Raw genomic sequence first — 19,719 nt, 5'->3', positions numbered from 1 at the left:
GAAGCTAGTTTAATATGTAAGCACACTCTGTGTTTTACATGGATTTGCTACCCTGTAGATCCGGGTATTGGTGAGATCTGATCGAAACCCTCTTGATTTTTCCTGATTGTCAAGTCCTGAAGCATTGCACAGTCCTTTGTGTGAGATTGGTGACATTCCTGTCGAGCACTATTCATGATTTTGTGTTATCCCCAGGAGGGTTATGCCCCTATTACCCTATGGGTAATAAGAATTTGGTCTATACAGAGAAAGCAAGAGGGGGACAGTGGGGTGTCCAGGGTGGATGGAGACATCTAGCACAGGAGGAGGCTTTTATGGAGCATAATCCCCAGCAGAGGCCAAATTCCGTATGGCAGGTATCATGGTATTCTGCATTGGAATCTGGGTGAGTGTGCAAGCTGAACTGTACCGGAAGGTTTGAGTTAGAAACAAAAGGCTGGATAGGCTGGGACTTTTTTTCACTGGAGCGTAGGAGGTGGAAGTTTAAAAAATAATGAAGGGTATAGATAGAGTTAATGGTTGTTGTCTTTTCCCTAGGATGGGGTATTTCAAGACTAAGGGGACTTTTTTAAGGTGAGAGGAGAGAGATTTAAAAAACACGTGAGGGGCAAATCTTTCATACAGAAGGTGGTTTGTGTGTGGAATGAACTTTCTGAGGAAGTGGTGGATGTGGGTACAATTACAACATTTAAAAGACATTTGGATAAGTACATGGGTAGGAAAGGTTTGGAGGGATATGGGCCAGGAGCAGGCAGGTGGGACTAGTTTAATTTGGGATTATGTTCAGCATGGACTAGTTGGGCCGAAGGGTCTGTTTCCGTGCTGTATGACTCTATGTCAGGTGGATACTGAGACCAAACATTACAAGCAGCTTGGGTAATACTCAGCAGGGTCCCTGCTACATTACTGACCCCCACCCACCTGTCCTCCACCTCTGCTTCTGTCAGAAGGTGGTGCTGGTAAAATTCTGCCCCAGGGAAGACAGAGCTGGGGATCCTACAGGAGCTAGTATCAGGATAACATGCAGATTAAAGTACGTAATACAAGACTGAAGGGAGTATGATTAGATCTGAGCATGCAGGATAATTCCTGGATGGATTTTTAAAAATAATTGCAGAGTGAATGCCTTAACCCATTGTGTGGACATACCAGCTCATTACACTGTCTTACTGCTCACAAAGAAAGTCACTCTCTACTTCCTTAAAGTGTAGGAAACTACAGGGCCTACGTGGACTAGTGTAGGAGAGGAAAATCACGCCCTGGTCTAATGAGAAGAATCTTTTGGAATAATCATGTATCACAAAGCTGGACCTTTTTTACTAAAAGCTGTTCCTTTTCTCAAGGATACTGTGAGTTTGGTTTCTTTCAGAGGGGTCATAAACTGACCGGGCTGGGTTTGGTGCTGAGATGAAAGGCCTTTTTGGTTATATGTAAATAGATGAGTCTTTAGGCCAAAGCTTTGATGTTTTTAGAAGTAACCTGTATAAGTCAAGGGGACATGGCCAGCTCTTTAGTTGAGCCGTTCCATCCAGAGCTAGTTAGGGAGTTCAGCTGTGTAGCTATGTGGAAACAGGCTGCTGGACTCTCTCTCCTTTTGTCCTTCTAACTTCGACCTGTAAGCCTTTGTTTCATTTTACTGTGTTTAAGAGGTTTGCTTATTTGGACTGTTGTGTACATTCAGAACAGCATAATTAAGTCTGGTTTGGATAGACTGAGTTCTGAAGGGATTCTTTATTCTGTTCTTTGTGTTTCATTGTGTAATTTTGTGAATAAATTTTTGTCTATGTTAAAACCTGGTAGTCAACCTAGTCAACTTACTCTGGTTAATTTTCACTGTACACTTACTGAAATAAATTACAAAGTTATGGTCTGGGCTGCCCATTTAAAAATATTTTGAGTGGTCTGGCCTAGTCCATAACACATGATACAATTTATTGCTTGCTAGCAACAGGGAAGCACAGTGGCTCAGTGGTTAGCACTGCTGCCTCACAGCGCCAGGGACCCGGGCTTGATTATGCCTCGAGCAACTGTGTGGAGTTTGCACATTCTCCCTGTGCGAGTTTCCTCCGGGTGCTACGGATTCCTCCCACAATCCAGGTCAGGTGAATTGGCCATGCTAAATTGCCCACAGTGTTAGGTGCATTAGTCAGAGGTAAATATAGGATAGGGGAATGGATCTGGGTTGGTTACTCTTTACAGGGTCGGTGTGGACTTGTTGGGCCAAAGGCATGTTTCCACACTGTAGGGAATCTAAACTAGTTACTCGTTACAGTGACATGATCAATCATCCATGATGGACATCGTTACAGAGAGTTTGATGATGACCAGATGTTGGACTGCTAGATATTCTGTCTGTAAATCCACGTGACATTATCATACTGGGTAGACCTTACAGCATTAATCCTTTCATACAAATCCATGTTAATATTGGAGTAGGTGCACGTGGAAAAGCTTGTTGTTGAAAAGTGATGAGTTGACTGACTTCTTTAAAAAGGCACTGGACCGATGTACTGGTGGAGGATGGAGCAGGAGATTGTGGGGTTCAGAACAAATTAATTTGGTCAAATAATCAATTGGATACAATAGGTTTACATGTCATGGAGATCAGGTTTGATCTTCTAGCAAGTGCAGTACACCAAGGTTCAATAGTTCAGGGGGAATGACCATCCTAATTTCACCTTTCATGGTCAGGGAACACTTTTCCCAAAAGGTCTCTTGAAAGATTAAAAGGGTGGGTTGCGTCTATCGTAGGAGAGAGTATACATGGGTTGCTGGAGCAGATTGAATGCTGGGTGGGGCGTCTATGACAGACAAACTTACAAACAAATGAAAAAGGAACTGGAGTAGGCCATTCAGGCCCTGAAAACTACTTCAATGTGGACAAGATTGATCTGACTGTAACCTCAAATCCACATTTCATCCGATTAACAATCCATCCCATTTCCCGACAGGAATCTACACACCTCTGCCTTCAAAATATTCAAAGACTCTGCTTCTCCCACCTTTTCGGAAAAAAGGATTCTTCATACTCACGAATCTCTGAGAGAAAACATTTTGCTTTATCTCTATTTAGGTGGATGATCTCTTATTTTATAAGTAGTGACCCCTCGTTCTAGATTCTCCTGTAAGTGAAAACATTGTCTCCACACCTACCCTGTCCGGACACCTCAGGATCTTACACAGGCTTCTCCCGCTTTCTGAAATTAAAGCTTTCCTATGAAACCTTTTGTCAGCCAAAATTAAATAAATCAAAGTGGCGTAAATTATTTTTGTAAGAGCGAAAATCCTCTTCGGATTTCTATCGGTTAACGAAAACAGTTATTAAAGTAGATCTTTAGTAAAAACGCAGTGGTGTAAAGCGAACTTTCAAAAAGCAGGGGATACTTGTACCTTTCAACCAAGAAATTTAATTCCCTTTTAAGAAGATGCAGGATAGGTTGAGGATATGGTTAGCAAAGTTTACAGGATTCTGAGCTTTATGAACAGGGGTATCGAGTATAAACCACAGAAGTTATGATAAACCTGTTCAAAACCCTGGGTTGGCCCCATTTGGAATATTGCATCCAGTTATGGATGGTGTACTTCAGGGACGATGAGATACATCTTCAGAGATACTGCAGAAGAGATTAACAAGAATGGCTCCAGGCTTGAGGGACTTGAGCTCCATGGATGAAATGGAGAAACAGAGACTTTTCTCCTTGGAGAAGACAAGATTGAGAGGAGATTTGATACAGTGATACAAATCACTGTTTTACTGCCTATTTGTGAGATGCAGACATCTCTGACTGGGCTAGCATTTATTGCCCAATCCTAATTGCCACTGATTGAGGGCCATTTTAGAGGTTAGTTCAGAGTCAACCACATTGATGGGAGTCTGTGATGAAGGCCAGATCAGAAATGGATGTTAGATTTTTCTCTCTGAAGTACAGTAGTAAATCAGATGGGTTTTTATGACAATGGTTTTATGGTCATCGTTAGGCTATCTTAAGTTCAGGTTTTGCTTTGACCAAATTCATATTTCACATCTGCCATGGTAGGATTTGAACTCAAGGTCCACAAAGCATTAGTCTGGGGAGCTTGGTTACAAATTCAGGGACAGACACTACTCCCTACCAGACCATGAAGAGCATGGAGAGAATAGGTAGGGAGCAGCAGATCTTCCTGGTGGAAGGATCAAGACCAAATGGCAGGCATTTAAGGAAACTGGGAAAATAGGATTAGAGACGTGAGAAAAATGTCTTTACACAGCGAGTGATTCGGGTTTGGAAAGCATTGACTGAGAAAGTGGTTGAGACAGATTGATTCAGGGCATCTCCCACGTCCAGAATGTGCTGCCATTTTGAAAAGTATGTGGAGAGGTCTGCACTCTGCAAACATTTGACCCTATGTTCCTGATCTGAGCTGTGGGGTTTAAAGAGAGAAATGAATTATAAGCAATGAGGTGGTTGCATTACAAGTGATTTTACACATTGTCAGGGTAACTTGACATGTAGACAATATGGCTGCTTCAGAAAGTAATGGAAAGTTCCTTACCTGAGAAGTTTCGTGTGGCCAACATTGTAGTGAGAATTGCCCCCTGGAAATGAAGGGAAAAATGAGCTGTGAGAGTAGGTTATTTGGACAGTGCTGCAGTTTAATATCATGTTCAAACTCCAAGTGAAATGGATCCATAAGTGTTTCTGCATTAACGATCTCTAACACAATTAAGCAGGTTATATGCGCAGGCTCACTCCGACAAATGAGTAATCATTATTTTTCTAATTTGACAGGTTCTCTGATCAACACTTGAATAAAAGCAAAACGCGGTGGAAATTGAGACAAACACAGACTCGAAATATTAACTCAGCTTTCTCTCTCCACTGATGTTGTCAGACCTGCTGAGTTTCTCCAGCATTCTCTGTGCTTGTCTCTGGACAACACAACCCAGCTCCATCACTCAGACACCCCACTCCTTGCAGAATCGCTAAGCCTTTCAAAACTAAACTCGATTCCATTTCCTTATTTGGTCATTATTGATTCCTGGTACATCCTTCACCTCCTCTTTCCAATCTTGCTGGCGTTTAGAGGAAAGCGTAAGTTTCCAGGAGGTGGGAGTTGTTGGCATGATCAGCATTTATTGGCCATCCTAAGTTTATCACTTCAGAAGATGGTGGTGTGCTGCCTTCATTAATTCCTGCAGTGTGTGGTGTGTAGGGACACCCGCAGTGCTGTTCATGAAGGAATCCAGGATTTTGACCCACTGACACTGGTATGGCAATATATTTCCAAGTCAGGATGGTGAGTGTCTCAGAGGTAGGTCTTGCAGGTGGTGGTATTCCCATGTGTCTGCTGATGTTGTCCTTCCATTTGGACATTCATGCTTGGGGGTTTGCCAACTTTTGCCAAGTTTTATAGGTGCACCATCGAGAGCATTCTGTCTGGATGTATCACTACCTGGTATGGCAACTGTACCATTCAAGATTGGCGACAACTCCGGAAAGTGGTGAACTTGGCCCGGACAATCACAAAGGCCAACCTCCCATCTATAGAATCCATCTACCAGGCCCGCTGTCAAGGAAAGGCCGCCAGCATTCTCAAAGATCCATCCCACCCTGGCAATGTTTTTCTACAACCTCTACCATCAGGGAGAAGGTACAGAAGCCTGAACACACGCACCAGCCAGTTTCAAAACAGTTTCTACCCAACTGTTGTTGGAATGCTGAATGGACTCACAAACTCTTAATATTCGCCTGTACCTGTGTTTTTGTTTTTGCCGCTGTTTACCTATTATTTACTATCTGTGCTACTTAGCTCCGTGATCTGCCTATTTTGCTCAAAAGACAAAGCTTTTCACTGTGCCTCACCACACGTGACAATAAATTCAATTCAATTCAACTGGAAGGTGCTGTTGAAGGGGAGCCGCTGCAGGGCATCATGTAGAGAGTGCACAGTGCTACAACAATGTGTTCAGGAATGCAGGGGTAGAATTGTGGGTGTGGTACCAATCAAGTGGGCTGCTTTGTCCTTGATGGTGTCAAGATTCTTGAGTATTGTTGGAGCTGCACTTAGCTGGGCAAGTTATGATTATTTTATCCCATTCCTGGCCCATGCTGTTAACCTCAATGTTTGAGAGCTTCAGTTGAAAGAAAACCTCGTCATTTACATTGCAACATTAATTCAATATTCACCTTGAAATGAGCTCCGTCATGATAAATAAATGCAGCTTTAAATTCCTAAAGACTGTGCTCTATGATGCAATTTATAATTGTTTTTGATGGTAACTCCAAGTTAAAAAAAATGTAACTTCATTATTTATGAAAGGGGAGAGAGAAAGCAGGGAATTATGTACCTGTTTGTATAACATTGGCTGAGGGGCCAAATGATTGCAAACTGTAATTAAGGACAGAGTGACTGAGCACTCAGAGACATTTGAGCTCACCAGAGAGAAGCAACAGGTATTTCTGGAGGGTACGTCATGACTGACAAACCTAATTTAATTTTTTGAGGAATTTTGATTGGTTAGGCAATAAAAGATGGACAGAAGGGAAATGGGTTTGCACTCAAACATAGAAACTAGGAGCAGGAGTAGGCCATTCAGCCCTTCAAGCTATTCAATATGACTATGGCGGATCATTATATATTCTACATTCATATCAAAATCATTAATGCACATGACAAGCAGCAAGGTTCCAGCACCGATCCCTGTGGTACACCGCTGGTCATAGGCCTCCAATCACTAAAACAACCCTCCCCCAATCATCCTCTGCCTCCTGTTTGCCAGCCAGTTTTACATCCAGTTTGCCAACTTGCCTTGGATTCCATGGGATCTTCCCTTTTGGACCAGCCTTCCATGTGGGACCTTGTCAACTGCCTTACTGATGTCCATGCAAACCATATCAACTGTACTGCCCTCATCAGTATATTTAGTTAATGCAGTCCACTGTTTCCACTTTTCCCCATACCCTTTGAAGCCTATAGACCCAAGAATTGTATCTTACTCCTTCTTCAAAAAAATTCAAAATTTTGGCCTCAGCTGCTTTCGGTGGCAGAGAACTTCCCAGACTCACCACCACCTGGGTGAAGACATTTCTCCTCATCACAGCCTTACACAGAGCTCTCCATTCATCGGGAATATCTTTCTTTCATTTACCCTGTTAGAATGATATAGATTCCTATGTGATATCTCCTCATTCTTCAAAATACCAGTGAATCCAGTCCTAACCAATCCAGTCTCTCTTCTGACATCAGTCCTCCCCTCCTGGGAATCAGGATGATAAAACCTGATGCACTCCCTCCCTCAGCAGAACATTCTTCCTCAGATAAGGAGACCAAAGCTGCACATATTGCGCATGTGGTTCCCCTGTTCAAGGCAGGCAGCAAAGATAGGCCAGGTCATTATAGACCAGTTCATTTGATGTCAACAGTTGGTGAATTATTGGAAAATTCGGAGAGACGGGACTAATCAATATTCGGAGAGGTGGGTATCGATCAGAGATAGTCAGCACAGATTTATTAGAGGGAGATCCTGTCTGACTAATTTAATTGAGCTTTTTCAAAACATGACTAAATATCTTGACGAGGGTAATGCAGTTGATATGGTTCGCATGGACTTCAGTAATGAAAATCAACGTTTCGGGCAAAAGCACTTCATCAGGAAATGTTTTTTTCTGATGAAGGGCTTTTGCCCAAAACATTGATTTTCCTGCTCCCTGGATGCTGCCTGACCTTCTGTGCTTTTCCAGCACCACTCTAATCTTGACTCTAACCTCCAGCATCTGCAGTCCTCACTTCCGTCTGGACTTCATTAAGGCCTTTGACAAGGTTTCACATGGAAGGCTGGTCCAAAAGGGAAGATCCCACGGGATCCAAGGCAAGTTGGCAAACTGGATGTAAAATTGGCTGACAAATAAGAGGCAGAGGGTGATTGGGGCGGGGAGGGTTGTTTTGTGACTGAAAGACTTTGACCAGCAGTGTACCACAGGGATTGGTGCTGGGGTCTTAGCTGTTGGTCATGTACATTAACAACATGGATGTGAATGTTGAAGGTATAATTAGCAAACTTGGACATGACATGAAATTTGATGCTGTTATTGATACTGAGAAGGATGGTTAGAGTCTGATATTGATCAGCTGATAAATTGAGCAGAATAACAACAGATAGAAATGAGTCCAGATAAATGTGAAGGTGATGCATTTTGGGAGGTTTAGTAAGAGAAGGAAATAAACAATGAATGGCAGATCCCTAGGGAGTACTGACAAACAAAGAGACCTTGCTGTACAAGTCCATAGATCCCTGAAGGTGTCAGCACACGTAGATAGGGTGAGGAAGAAGGTATATGAGACACTTGCCTTCATTAGCTGGGACACAGAATATAGGAGCAAGGACAACTCTATAAAACATTGGTTAGGCTGCAAATGGAACACTGTGTACATTTCTGGTCACCACACTATCAGAAGGATGTGATTGCACTGGAGAGGGTGCAGAGGAAATCCATCAGGATGTTGCCTGGGATAGAAAGTCTCAGTTATGAGGAGAGTCTGGATAGGCTGGGTTTGGTTTCTCTGGAGCAGAAGCAGCTGAGGGGGAATCTGAGGTTTACAAAATTATGAGAGGCATGGACAGAATAGATGATGAGAATCTTTTCCCCATGATAGGAAAGTCTATGACCGGGGGCCTTAACTTTAAGATGAGTAAGTGGTTTAAAGGGAATCTGGCAAAAAACATTTTCATGTAGATTAATGGAACGTGCTGCTGCCTGAGAGGGTGGTGAAGGCATGTACTATCGCAAAATTTAAGAAGACTCTCAATAAGTACTTAAAATGCCAGATGCACGTAAATGGAATTAGTATAGTTTGGTGCTTGTTGGTTGTCATAGTAACGGTGGGCCAAAGATCCTGTTTCTATGCTGTATGACTGTATGACAATAGACCAGGTGTGGTCTCAGGTGAAGAAATTTCTCCTTATCTCAGTCCGAAATGGCTTAACCTGTGTCCTTAGGCTGTGACCTATGGCTCCGGACTTCCCATCTTTGGGAACACCAAACTGGATGGAAGTGGTTACATTATGAATGATCTGGGCAACACGACAGACAGCCAGATATCCGAGATTTCCAACGGCAAGACGATAAGTGGCACTCATAGAATGTTGGGAGGATGAAATTACAAAGAGATATTGATTGAGCAAGGGGGAGAATGGTGGACGATTCAACATTCATCAATTGGTCTACAAAATGGTGACATCTGAGTACTTCTGTAAAACGTGGAAAGCTACAGACAGGGAAGGTGGACAGAAGGTTAATTGAGATCATTAAAATGTAATGGTTAGGTACAAAATATAAGTGATAACACTACTGGAATATTAGGCTTTGTGACAGGAGAACTGGCATACAAAGTCTTGGTTGGACCACACCTGGTGTACTATGTACAGTTCTGGATGCTGCACCTTGGAATATTAGCCTTGGATAGGATGTAACACATTTTCTCAGCGTCCCAGGACTCAGAATTAAATTGAGGAGAAAGTGAATAAACTGCACTTGTACTTCTTGAATATAGGAGGTGATTTGATTGTGGATTTCAGGATTTTCAGAGGAATTGCTAAGTTAAACAGGAGGAGTGTTTTCTGTTGGTGATGGAGAGTCGGGAATGGTGGTTGGGGAAGATAATCTGAAGCAAAGGCAGATAATCCTAGAACCCAAGACAGACTGGTCAGGAGAGAAGTTAGGAAACATTTACTCATGTAAAGGACGGTGGCATTATGGAAAGATCTCACACACACAAAAAAAACTTTATCTAGAGCTTTAAATTTGGGATTGATACATATTTCCTTGCCAAAGGAGGTAGGTAACTAGAATGCATAGTGATCTAATGGAATGGGAGAAGGGGCTAGAGGGACTGAATGGCCTCATTTACTGAATTACATAGATTAGATTACATAGATTACATAGATTACTTTACAGTGTGGAAACAGGCCCTTCGGCCCAACAAGTCCACACCGACCCGCCGAAGCGTAACCCACCCCTACTCCTACCCCTACCCCTACATTTACCCCTTACCTAACACTACGGACAATTTAGCATGGCCAATTCACCTGACCTGCACATCTTTGGACTGTGGGAGGAAACCGGAGCACCCGGAGGAAACCCACGCAGACACGGGGAGAACGTGCAAACTCCACACAGTCAGTCGCCTGAGGCGGGAATTGAACCCGGATCTCTGGTGCTGTGAGGCAGCAGTGCTAACCACTGTGCCACCGTGCCGCCCACATGTCCCCAGTTTTCCAAACTTTTCTGTATGTTGGAGATGTCTAAATCTATCAGAAACTGAAGAGGTGAAAGGGCAGGAGAGGTGAAGAGTCACCTTCTGTGCTTGGTGCTAATCTGGGCTTCTCCTCCTGTTATATGGCACTGAAACTGGAGGAGGCCATTCAGCCTCTCGATCCTATTCCAACATTCCATTGCCTTGTGGCTGATCTGTAGCTTGTTTCCATTTACTGCCCTTGGCTCCATTTCTTTTACCCAAGTGTTCATCGATTCATTCCATTCTTAAACATTTTGAATGGTTCCTTGGTCCATAGAATGTTTTGAGGGAGTTCCAGGTTTCCACCATCACTTCCTAACACCTGGAAAGATGAGATCTTTCCCTGAAACGCCGGAGCTCTAATTTTAAAGAATTATTCTTAATACTCCCAACAAAGATAATCTCTCTCTACCAAAGCAAATCCTTTTATACAATTGTAATTATGTCGACTAAGTCACTTGACAGTCTGCTAAACTCAAGAGAATACAAGATGTAGCTTTAATTCATAATTTTCCCATTTATATGCCAGGGATATTGTGACAATTCCATGTGGACTTGCCCTCCACTGACTCTTGCCTGTGCATACTAGAAGCCACTGTTACTAGATCCATCCTGAGAAATTTCAAACCCCATGAAATCCAACCAAAATTCATTCATGTTAATGAATGCCAAACACTGTGGAAGCTGGACATCTTAATTAAACACAGGGAGTGCTGGAGAAACGCAGCAGGTCTGGCAGCAGCTGTGGAGGGAGAACATAGAACATAGAACATTACAACGCAGTACAGGCCCTTCGGCCCTCGATGTTGCGCCACCCTGTCATACCAATCTGAAGCCCATCCCACCTACACTATTCCATGTACGTCCATATGCCTGTCCAATGACAATTTAAATGCACTTAAACTTGGCGAATCTACTACTGTTGCAGGCAAAGCATTCCATACCCTTACTACTCTCTGAGTAAAGAAACTACCTCTGACATCTGTCTTATACCTATCTCTCGTCACTTTAAAATTGTGTCCCCTCGTGTTTGCCGTCCCCATACTTGGAAAAAGGCTCTCCCTGTCCACCCTATCTAACCCTCTGATTATCTTGTATGTCTCTATTAAGTCACCTCTCAACCTTCTCTCTAACGAGAACAGCCTCAAGGCCCTCAGCTTTTCCTCGTAAGACATTCCTTCCTACCAGGCAACATCCTAGTAAATCTCCTCTGCACCCTTTCCAAAGCTTCCACATCCTTCTTATATGCGGTGACCAGAACTGTACACAATACTCCAAGTGTGCCCGTACCAGAGCTTTGTACAGCTGCAGCATAACCTCCTGGTTCCGAAACTCAATCCCTCTATCAATAAAGGCCAAAACACTGTATGCCTTCTTAACAACAAGAGACACAGAATTTAATGTTTTGAATCCAATGTGACTGCTCTCAAAGAGGATTCCTACTGGACTTGAAATGTTAACTCTGTTTCTCTCTCCACAGACCTGCTGAGTTAATCATAGAATCCCCAGTGTGGGCACAGGCCCTTCGGCCCAACAAGTCCACACCCACCGTCCGAAGAGTAACCCACCCAGACCCACTCCCCCCTGACTAATGCACCTAGCCTACACATCCCTGAATGCTATGGAACAATTTAGCATGGCCAATTCATCTAACCTGCACATCTTTGGATTGTGGGAGGAAACCGGAGGAAACCCATGCAGACACGAGGAGGTCGTACAAACTCCACACAGTCACCCGAGGCTGGAATCAAAGTCAGGTTCTTGGTGCTGTGAGGCAGCAGTGCTAAGCACTGAACCATCGTGCTGCCATTTCTTCAGTATTTAACTCTCATGAGTCCTTTTTGGATATTCTTTTGTACCACTGCAGTAGGCTTTAGCAATTTCAGGGGGATGTTTCGGAATGCAATGGGTTGCATTCCCCCTTTCTTATGCAGAAGCTCTGGGTACAAGCCCCACCTTATGATGTGATGCCCAAGCCGGTGGAAGGTGACATCTTCTCGACACAATGGCAGGCAGTAAGAATGGGAGAGATTCCTGTTCATCTGTCTGATGGTCTCTCCCATCACTATTCTTAATTCCATGCTCCGACATGCATGTTTCCACAACAACTTGGTCTTCCTGATTGAACACTGCACCAGAATCTCTCTGTTCTTCCACAGAATATACTCCCATGCTGTAGGAAAATAACCTGTTTTTCCCAGATCCAGCGCATGACCCTGCACTTAAACACATTGAGCTCTGTCGTAGGTCTCTGTCCAAGGCCCCAAAGGAGTCTTCCACATCCATCAGAGATTTACTCGCAGTTTCACACAGATCATTTACTATATCCGTTTCTTCCAATGCGGTCTCCTCTACATTAGGGAGACAGGACGCCTACTTGCAGAGTGCTTCAGAGAACATCTCCAGGACAAACGTACCAAGCAACCCCACCGCCCTGTGGCCGAACACTTTAACTCCCCCTCCCACTCCGACAAAGGCGTGCAGGTTCTGGGCCTCCTCCATCGCCAAACCCTTACCTCCCGCTGCCTGGAGGAAGAACGCCTCACCTTCTGGTTGGGACGCTCCAACCACACAGGATCAATGTGAATTTCACCAGTTTCCTCATTTCCCCTCCCCCACCTTATACCAGATCCAACCTTCCAGCTCAGCACTGCCCTCTTGACCTGTCCTACCCGTCCATCTTCCTTCCCACCTATCCGTTCCACCCTCCCCTCTGACCTATCACCTTCACCCCCACCTCCATCCACTTATCGTATTCTCAGCTACCATTCCCCCAGCCCCATCCCCCTCCCCCTCCCATTTATCTCTCCATCCCCGAGGCTCTCAGCCTCATTCCTGATGAAGGGCTTATACCCAAAACGTTGATTCTCCTGCTCCTTGGATGCTGCCTGATTGGCTGTACTTTTCCAGCACCACATTCTTGACTCTATCTGTCGTATTTCGCTCTGTCACTGAGTTTTGCAATGTTTCTTTGCAGCTTCACTCCCTCACCCATGAACATTCAGATGAAGGGCTTATGCCCAAAATGTTGACTCTCCTGCTCCTTGGATGTTGCCTGACCTGCTGTTCTTTTCCAGCGCCACACTTTTCAACTCTGATTTCCAGCATCTGCAGTCCTCACTTTCTACTTGTACATTACAGTAATGCCTTCAAATGTCCATAACTAACACTTCATTATTTAAATGGTGGTGAAAATCTAGAGGCCTCGGTACAGTTCCTTGGGAAATACCACTTTCAGAAAAATCGTATTCCCAAAATAGGAGCTTTGCTGGTTGGGTCAGACCTATAACTCAAGCTTCATTGTCCTTGAGAAGTCAACATTTTGAACCACTGCAGTCCATGTGTGACAGGTTGACCATTAATGCCCTTAGGCAGGGAATGCCAGGATTTTGATCCAGAAGTAACGGTGGAATATTCCCAAGTCAGGATAATGAGTGGTTTAGGGAGGAACTTGCAGGTGATGGTGTTCCCCTGTATATGCTGCCCTTGTCCTTCTCGGTTAGGCCTTCCCAAATTGTGGGCCAAATGTTGGGGTGGTGGATTCAGATGCAACAATAGCTGCTGGGGAGTTTTGACTGAGTGTGAGGCCCCTTTGAGTCTCACAGGGACTGCTTTTATAGGCTTGAGTCCCAGCCTTTTACTGAGAAACCATGTGAATTAAACAGCTTTCCCCCACCTCACTGTCAGAGCCATCAGGCCAGGCATTGAAACCTTTCCTCTATGTCCCCACTCTCTCACAGGTCTAGGGTCTCCTCAAACTTTGAGCACTGAAATGGGAACATGATGGGAAAGAGTTTGGGATACATTGTTCCTGGTGGTGAAGATCAAGGCTGTTTGGAGGGATTCTCTAGAAGGGGGTTTGACACAGTCTGCTGACCTAGCAACTTATCACCCCAGGCTACTGTGGTCCGGACATGGGTTCAAATCTCACCCTAGCATCTGGTGGAATTTAAATTTAATTATAAAATTTGGGATACAAAGCTAGCCTCAGTGGTCATGAGGCTATTTATTTTTGTGAGAAAAACTTGTCTGCTTTATTTAGGGAAGAAAATCTGCCATCCTTACCTGGTCTAATGTATACGTGCCTTCAGTCCCACACCAATGTAGCTGATTCTTAACTACCCTCTGAAACAAGTCACTCAGTTCGAGAATATTTGCGCTTGGGCATCAAACACTGCCCTTGCTCGTGATGCCACATTCCATGAACAGGTAAAGAAAACAACATCAGAATGGTCGTTCATTCAACTCCAAGCCTTCTACTCCCCAACTAATTCCCAAAAAAAAGTTCCACAATACTCTTGGTGTAATATGGAGTTCTATGCATGGTGTGGTTGGTTGACGTTTAACAGAACTTCCATACTTCACAATCGTACTCCTCAAGAAATAAAGCCCAATGTCATAGGAGCTCTGGACTGTCAGGTACTCAGTTCACTCATTCAAGGGGATCGATTAATAAGATACACATACCTTGAGCTTCCTTCTTGCATTGAACTTCTTCAAGCAGTCTACTGTCTCTTGCCTGTGCATGCAAGAGGCCACTGTAGCACGATGCTGAGGGGGAGAAAAAAATAAATTATTGTTTTAACAATGCAATAATGCAAAGTTTCCTCAAGCAAAAGACTTAACTGCCCAATAAGTGTGACAGGACAATAATACCATTTCTGAAAGAACTGCACTGCTAAAGTCTCGATGTTGGCTCAATGTACAGTTTCCTAGGGTTTCTCACAAAAGGTTGTGGGTTCAAGTCCTATCTCAGATAGAGAGGCCTGATTTTTTTTTCCATAACTGAGAGCTTTATTAGAATAGATTAGATTCCCTACAGTGTGGAAATAGGTCCTTTGGCCCAAGATGTCCACACTGACCCTCCGAAGAGTAACCCACCCAATCCCATTTCTCTCTGACTAATGCACCTAACACTATGGGCAATTCTAGCATGGCCAATTCACCTGACCTGCACATCTTTGGACTGTGGGAGGAAACCGGAGCACCCAGAGGAAACCCACGCAGACTCGGGGAGAAGGGCAACTGCTTGTGTGGAGTTTGCACAGAGGCTGGAATCGAACTTGGGACCCTGGTGCTGTGAGGCTGCAGTGCTAACTACTGAGCCACTGTGCCACCCCAATAGCTCTAGGTGTGAGGCAATTTTAGCATTTTCGACAGATTGGAGAAGCTTGGGCTGGTTTCCTCACAGGAGGAGATTTGAGTGAGGTGTTCAAAGCTGGGAAGGAGTCTGGACAGAGCTGACAGGGAGAAACCAATGCCATTGGCATAAAAGTCAAGAACCAGAGGCTACAGGATAAAGATAATTGGCAAAACAAACTAAAGGAAGCAATGGCAATGTGAGGAAAACTAATTGTTTAAAATTGTTTAGGATGAGGGAGGTACCGATGGAGTGAGGTGGAGGGAGATTCACTCGGGTGGGTAGGAAGAGGGAGGGACGGATGGAGTGAGGTGGAGGGAGATTCACTCAGGTGGGTAGGAGGAGTGAGGCACTGACAGAGTGAGGTGGAGGGAGATTCACTCAGGTGGGTAGGAGGAGGGAGGCACCGATGGAGTGAGGTGGAGGGAGATTCACTCGGGTGGGTAGGAGGAGGGAGGTACCGATGGAGTGAGTTGGAGGGAGATTCACTCAGGTGGGTAGGAGGAGGGAGGCACCGATGGAGTGAGGTGGAGGGAGATTCACTCGAGTGGGTAGGAGGAGGGAGGTACTGATGGAGTGAGTTGGAGGGAGATTCACTCGGGTGGGTAGGAGGAGGGAGGTACCGATGGAGTGAGTTGGAGGGAGATTCACTCGGGTGGGTAGGAGGAGGGAGGTACCGATGGAGTGAGTTGGAGGGAGATTCACTCAGGTGGGTAGGAGGAGGGAGGTACCGATGGAGTGAGTTGGAGGGAGATTCACTCGGGTGGGTAGGAAGAGGGAGGCACCGATGGAGTGAGGTGGAGGGAGATTCACTCGAGTGGGAAGGAGGAGGGAGGCACCGATGGAGTGAGGTGGAGGGAGATTCACTCGAGTGGGTAGGAGGAGGGAGGCACCGATGGAGTGAGGTGGAGGGAGATTCACTCAAGTGGGTAGGAGGAGGGAGGCACCGATGGAGTGAGGTGGAGGGAGATTCACTCGGGTGGGTAGGAGGAGGGAGGTACCGATGGAGTGAGTTGGAGGGAGATTCACTCAGGTGGGTAGAAGGAGGGAGGCACCGATGGAGTGAGGTGGAGGGAGATTCACTCGAGTGGGAAGGAGGAGGGAGGCACCGATGGAGTGAGGTGGAGGGAGATTCACTCGAGTGGGTAGGAGGAGTGAGGCACTGACAGAGTGAGGTGGAGGGAGATTCACTCAAGTGGGTAGGAGGAGGGAGGCACCGATGGAGTGAGGTGGAGGGAGATTCAATCGGGTGGGTAGGAGGAGGGAGGTACCGATGGAGTGAGTTGGAGGGAGATTCACTCAGGTGGGTAGAAGGAGGGAGGCACCGATGGAGTGAGGTGGAGGGAGATTCACTCGAGTGGGGAGGAGGAGGGAGGCACCGATGGAGTGAGGTGGAGGGAGATTCACTCGGGTGGGTAGGAGGAGGGAGGTACCGATGGAGTGAGTTGGAGGGAGATTCACTCGAGTGGGGAGGAGGAGGGAGGCACCGATGGAGTGAGGTGGAGGGAGATTCACTCGAGTGGGAAGGAGGAGGGAGGCACCGATGGAGTGAGGTGGAGGGAGATTCACTCGAGTGGGGAGGAGGAGGGAGGCACCGATGGAGTGAGGTGGAAGGAGATTCACTCGAGTGGGGAGGAGGAGGGAGGCACTGACAGAGTGAGGTGGAGGGAGATTCACTCGAGTGGGGAGGAGGAGGGAGGCACTGACAGAGTGAGGTGGAGGGAGATTCACTCGAGTGGGGAGGAGGAGGGAGGCACCAATGGAGTGAGGTGGAGGGAGATTTGATGATGGCATTCAAAGAGAAGTGAAGAGAAACATTTGAATGGGCGAGGGTGGAGGAGTGGGATGCTCTTAGTTGCTGTTATAGAGTATGGACAGAATGGCTTTCTCTGCTGTAACCATGTAGTTGCTTGAAGATGCCCTGATGCTATAAAGTGTTTGGGAAATACAATCTTTTGTTTCTCTCTCTATACCTCGAGAGTAATGCTGGAATTTTTATGGCAGTTCTTTTGGGAGCGGGGCGGCAAGGGGTATGAAGAGGTACATTTTCAGGCAACTGTCTATGTAGAATTTGCACATTCTCCCTGTGTCTGCGTGGGTTTCTTCCCAAAGTCCAAAGATGTGCAGGCTAGGTGAGTTAGCCATGGGAAATGCAGGGTTACAGGGACAGGGTCAGGCGCGTGGGTCTGGGTGGGATGCTCTTTGGAGGGTTGGTGTTGTCTGGATGGGCTGAATGGCCTGCTTCCATACTATAGGGATTCTGTGAATATAAAAGGGGCCTGTTTGGAAAGTACACTGATATATTGGTTTATATGACCAACAGTTTGGTCAAAGAGGTAGGTTTTCAAGAGTGTCCTGGAGGAGAGAGAGGGGCTTAACGGTTCCTGGGGTGATTTCCAAAGCTCATAGCCTACTGCCCTCGAAGGCGCCATTGCCAATAGCATAGCAGTGAGAATAGAGGCTGTGCAAAAGGTTGGAACTGGAGGAGGAGTGCAGAATTCTCAGAGCATTTGTGGGGTTACAGGGGGCAGAGAGAGACAAAGCCACAAAGAGATTTGAGAATTGCAAAATTGAGGTGTTGCTGGGTTGGGAACCAATGTAGCTTAGTGGGCACAGGAGGTGGTCGGTGGATGGGACATAGCAACAACATTAAGGGCTGCATTGTAATGGATGTATCTGGGTAAAGTTAAATGAAAACAGGCTCGTGTGATATATCGTGCTGGAGCTGGCTGTTGAACCAGATTGAGAGAGTAGCCTAAAACCTATCTGTTTCAGCATCGAAAAGAGAGACTCAACAAAACCAAGGTATTTCTTCATTAGTCATTAGACTGGGAACAAATAAATAAAACTAAAACTGCGAGTAATACAGAACTTAAATAGTGCTTGAACGAGAGGCACAGTGTTGAAGCTTTTTGTCTTTCACTCATCAGGACAAATGCAAGAATACCAAATTTCAAATGATAACAATAATGGGAGAAAAGGGTGTTGATTGGTTGGAACATCAACCCTGATTGGCGAAGGTGTTTCTATGGAGAAAGCAATTGTGAGCTTTCTGAACTTATATGCTGCTAGGAAACGGCCAATCAGATATCACAAGTTAGAAATTATACACATATAAAATAGCAAGGAGGTTTTGGCAGACAACGGTATTCAATTTATAAAGTTCAAACGTCCAGAACACGAGTCCTAAATCCTACTCACCATCCTGCCTCCCATCTCGATCATGGGGATCCTACTCATAAGATCTAGGAGTAGCTGTTGGCCATTCAGCCCCTCTCCCTTTAAAGAGATCATGGCTGATCTGATAATCCTCAACTTCACCTTTCTGCCTTTTCCCCATCAACCCCTGATTCCCTTACTGATTAAACATCTGGCTCAAACTTGAATAGAGTTAATGACCCACTTTGACAACCCTCAGTGGTAAAGAATTCCACAGATCCACAACTTTTTAAGAGATGAAATTCCTCCTCATCCCTGTTTTAAATGGGCGATCCTTTACCCTGAGATTATGCCCTCTAGTTCTGAGCTCTATAAAGGGGAAACAACCTTTCCACGTTGACCCTGTCAAACCCCCCCCCAAGAATCTGGTGTATTTCAATGAGCTCTCCCCTCAGATTTCTACATTCCATCAAGTACAAACTCAACCCATTTCACCTCTCCTCAAGAGACAGTCATTCCACACTGGCTATCAGTCGAGTGAACCTTCTCTGGACTGCCTCCAATACCAATCTATCTTTCCTTAGATAAGGGGTCCAAAACTGTTCACTGTATCTCAGCTGTGGTCTGACCAGGCTGTTTAGTCCTCTCCCACAGCCACATACACTCTACTCTGTCATGGCCTTTATCCACCCGCCACATCTTGCCCAATCCTAGCTGCCACTGGGCTATGCCACACAATTGAACATCTGTGAACATACCGAGATCCAGGGGTGTTTGAGGGCCTCTCCGGCAGTGATGCGTTTCGCGGGGTTGATTGTCAGCATCTTGTTGATGAGGTCTTTCGCTTCGGGTGTCACAGTGTCCCACTCTGGAGACGGGAACTACCGAGAGAAAGAGGGCATGAAAGGAAACCAAGGAACGATTGAACAGCCAAGACTATTTCATTCCGAGAACCCAATGTCTAGCCGTGACCGAGACTGGGGTTAAGGAAGGAGATGGATCAATAAAATAGTTAAGAGTTGGAGCGTGATAATTATCAAAGAAAATATCAAGGAAGTAATCTTTACCTTGATACCTGGACACTGACTGTTGGGTAGACCCAATCGCCCTGCTGTTTTAGAATGTAGGAAAAGGAGGAGGAGGCC

The 19,719-nt window shown here is 45.4% G+C and overlaps 1 protein-coding gene across 2 annotated transcripts in view; it reads right to left on the bottom strand.

Moving 5' to 3' along the window:
• Nucleotides 1-19,719, bottom strand: part of LOC122556983 (calcium/calmodulin-dependent protein kinase type II subunit alpha) — a 258,438-nt gene that overhangs the window by 37,192 nt on the left and 201,527 nt on the right. For both annotated transcript variants that reach the window (XM_087995125.1, XM_087995124.1), the window contains exons 10-12: nucleotides 19,333-19,455; nucleotides 14,743-14,826; nucleotides 4,534-4,576 (exon numbers count right to left, since the gene is read on the bottom strand). In XM_087995125.1, coding sequence (XP_087851251.1) covers nucleotides 4,534-4,576; nucleotides 14,743-14,826; nucleotides 19,333-19,455 — 250 coding nt within the window. The remainder of the gene's footprint in view (nucleotides 1-4,533; nucleotides 4,577-14,742; nucleotides 14,827-19,332; nucleotides 19,456-19,719) is intronic.

The sequence above is a fragment of the Chiloscyllium plagiosum genome, unplaced genomic scaffold (genome assembly GCF_037043375.1).
Source record: "Chiloscyllium plagiosum isolate Xiang-an unplaced genomic scaffold, Cpla_swu_hap1 HiC_scaffold_16, whole genome shotgun sequence".
Lineage (NCBI taxonomy): Eukaryota > Metazoa > Chordata > Chondrichthyes > Orectolobiformes > Hemiscylliidae > Chiloscyllium > Chiloscyllium plagiosum.
Note: the sequence above shows the minus strand (reverse complement) of the source record. Positions and strands in the feature narration are given on the sequence as shown.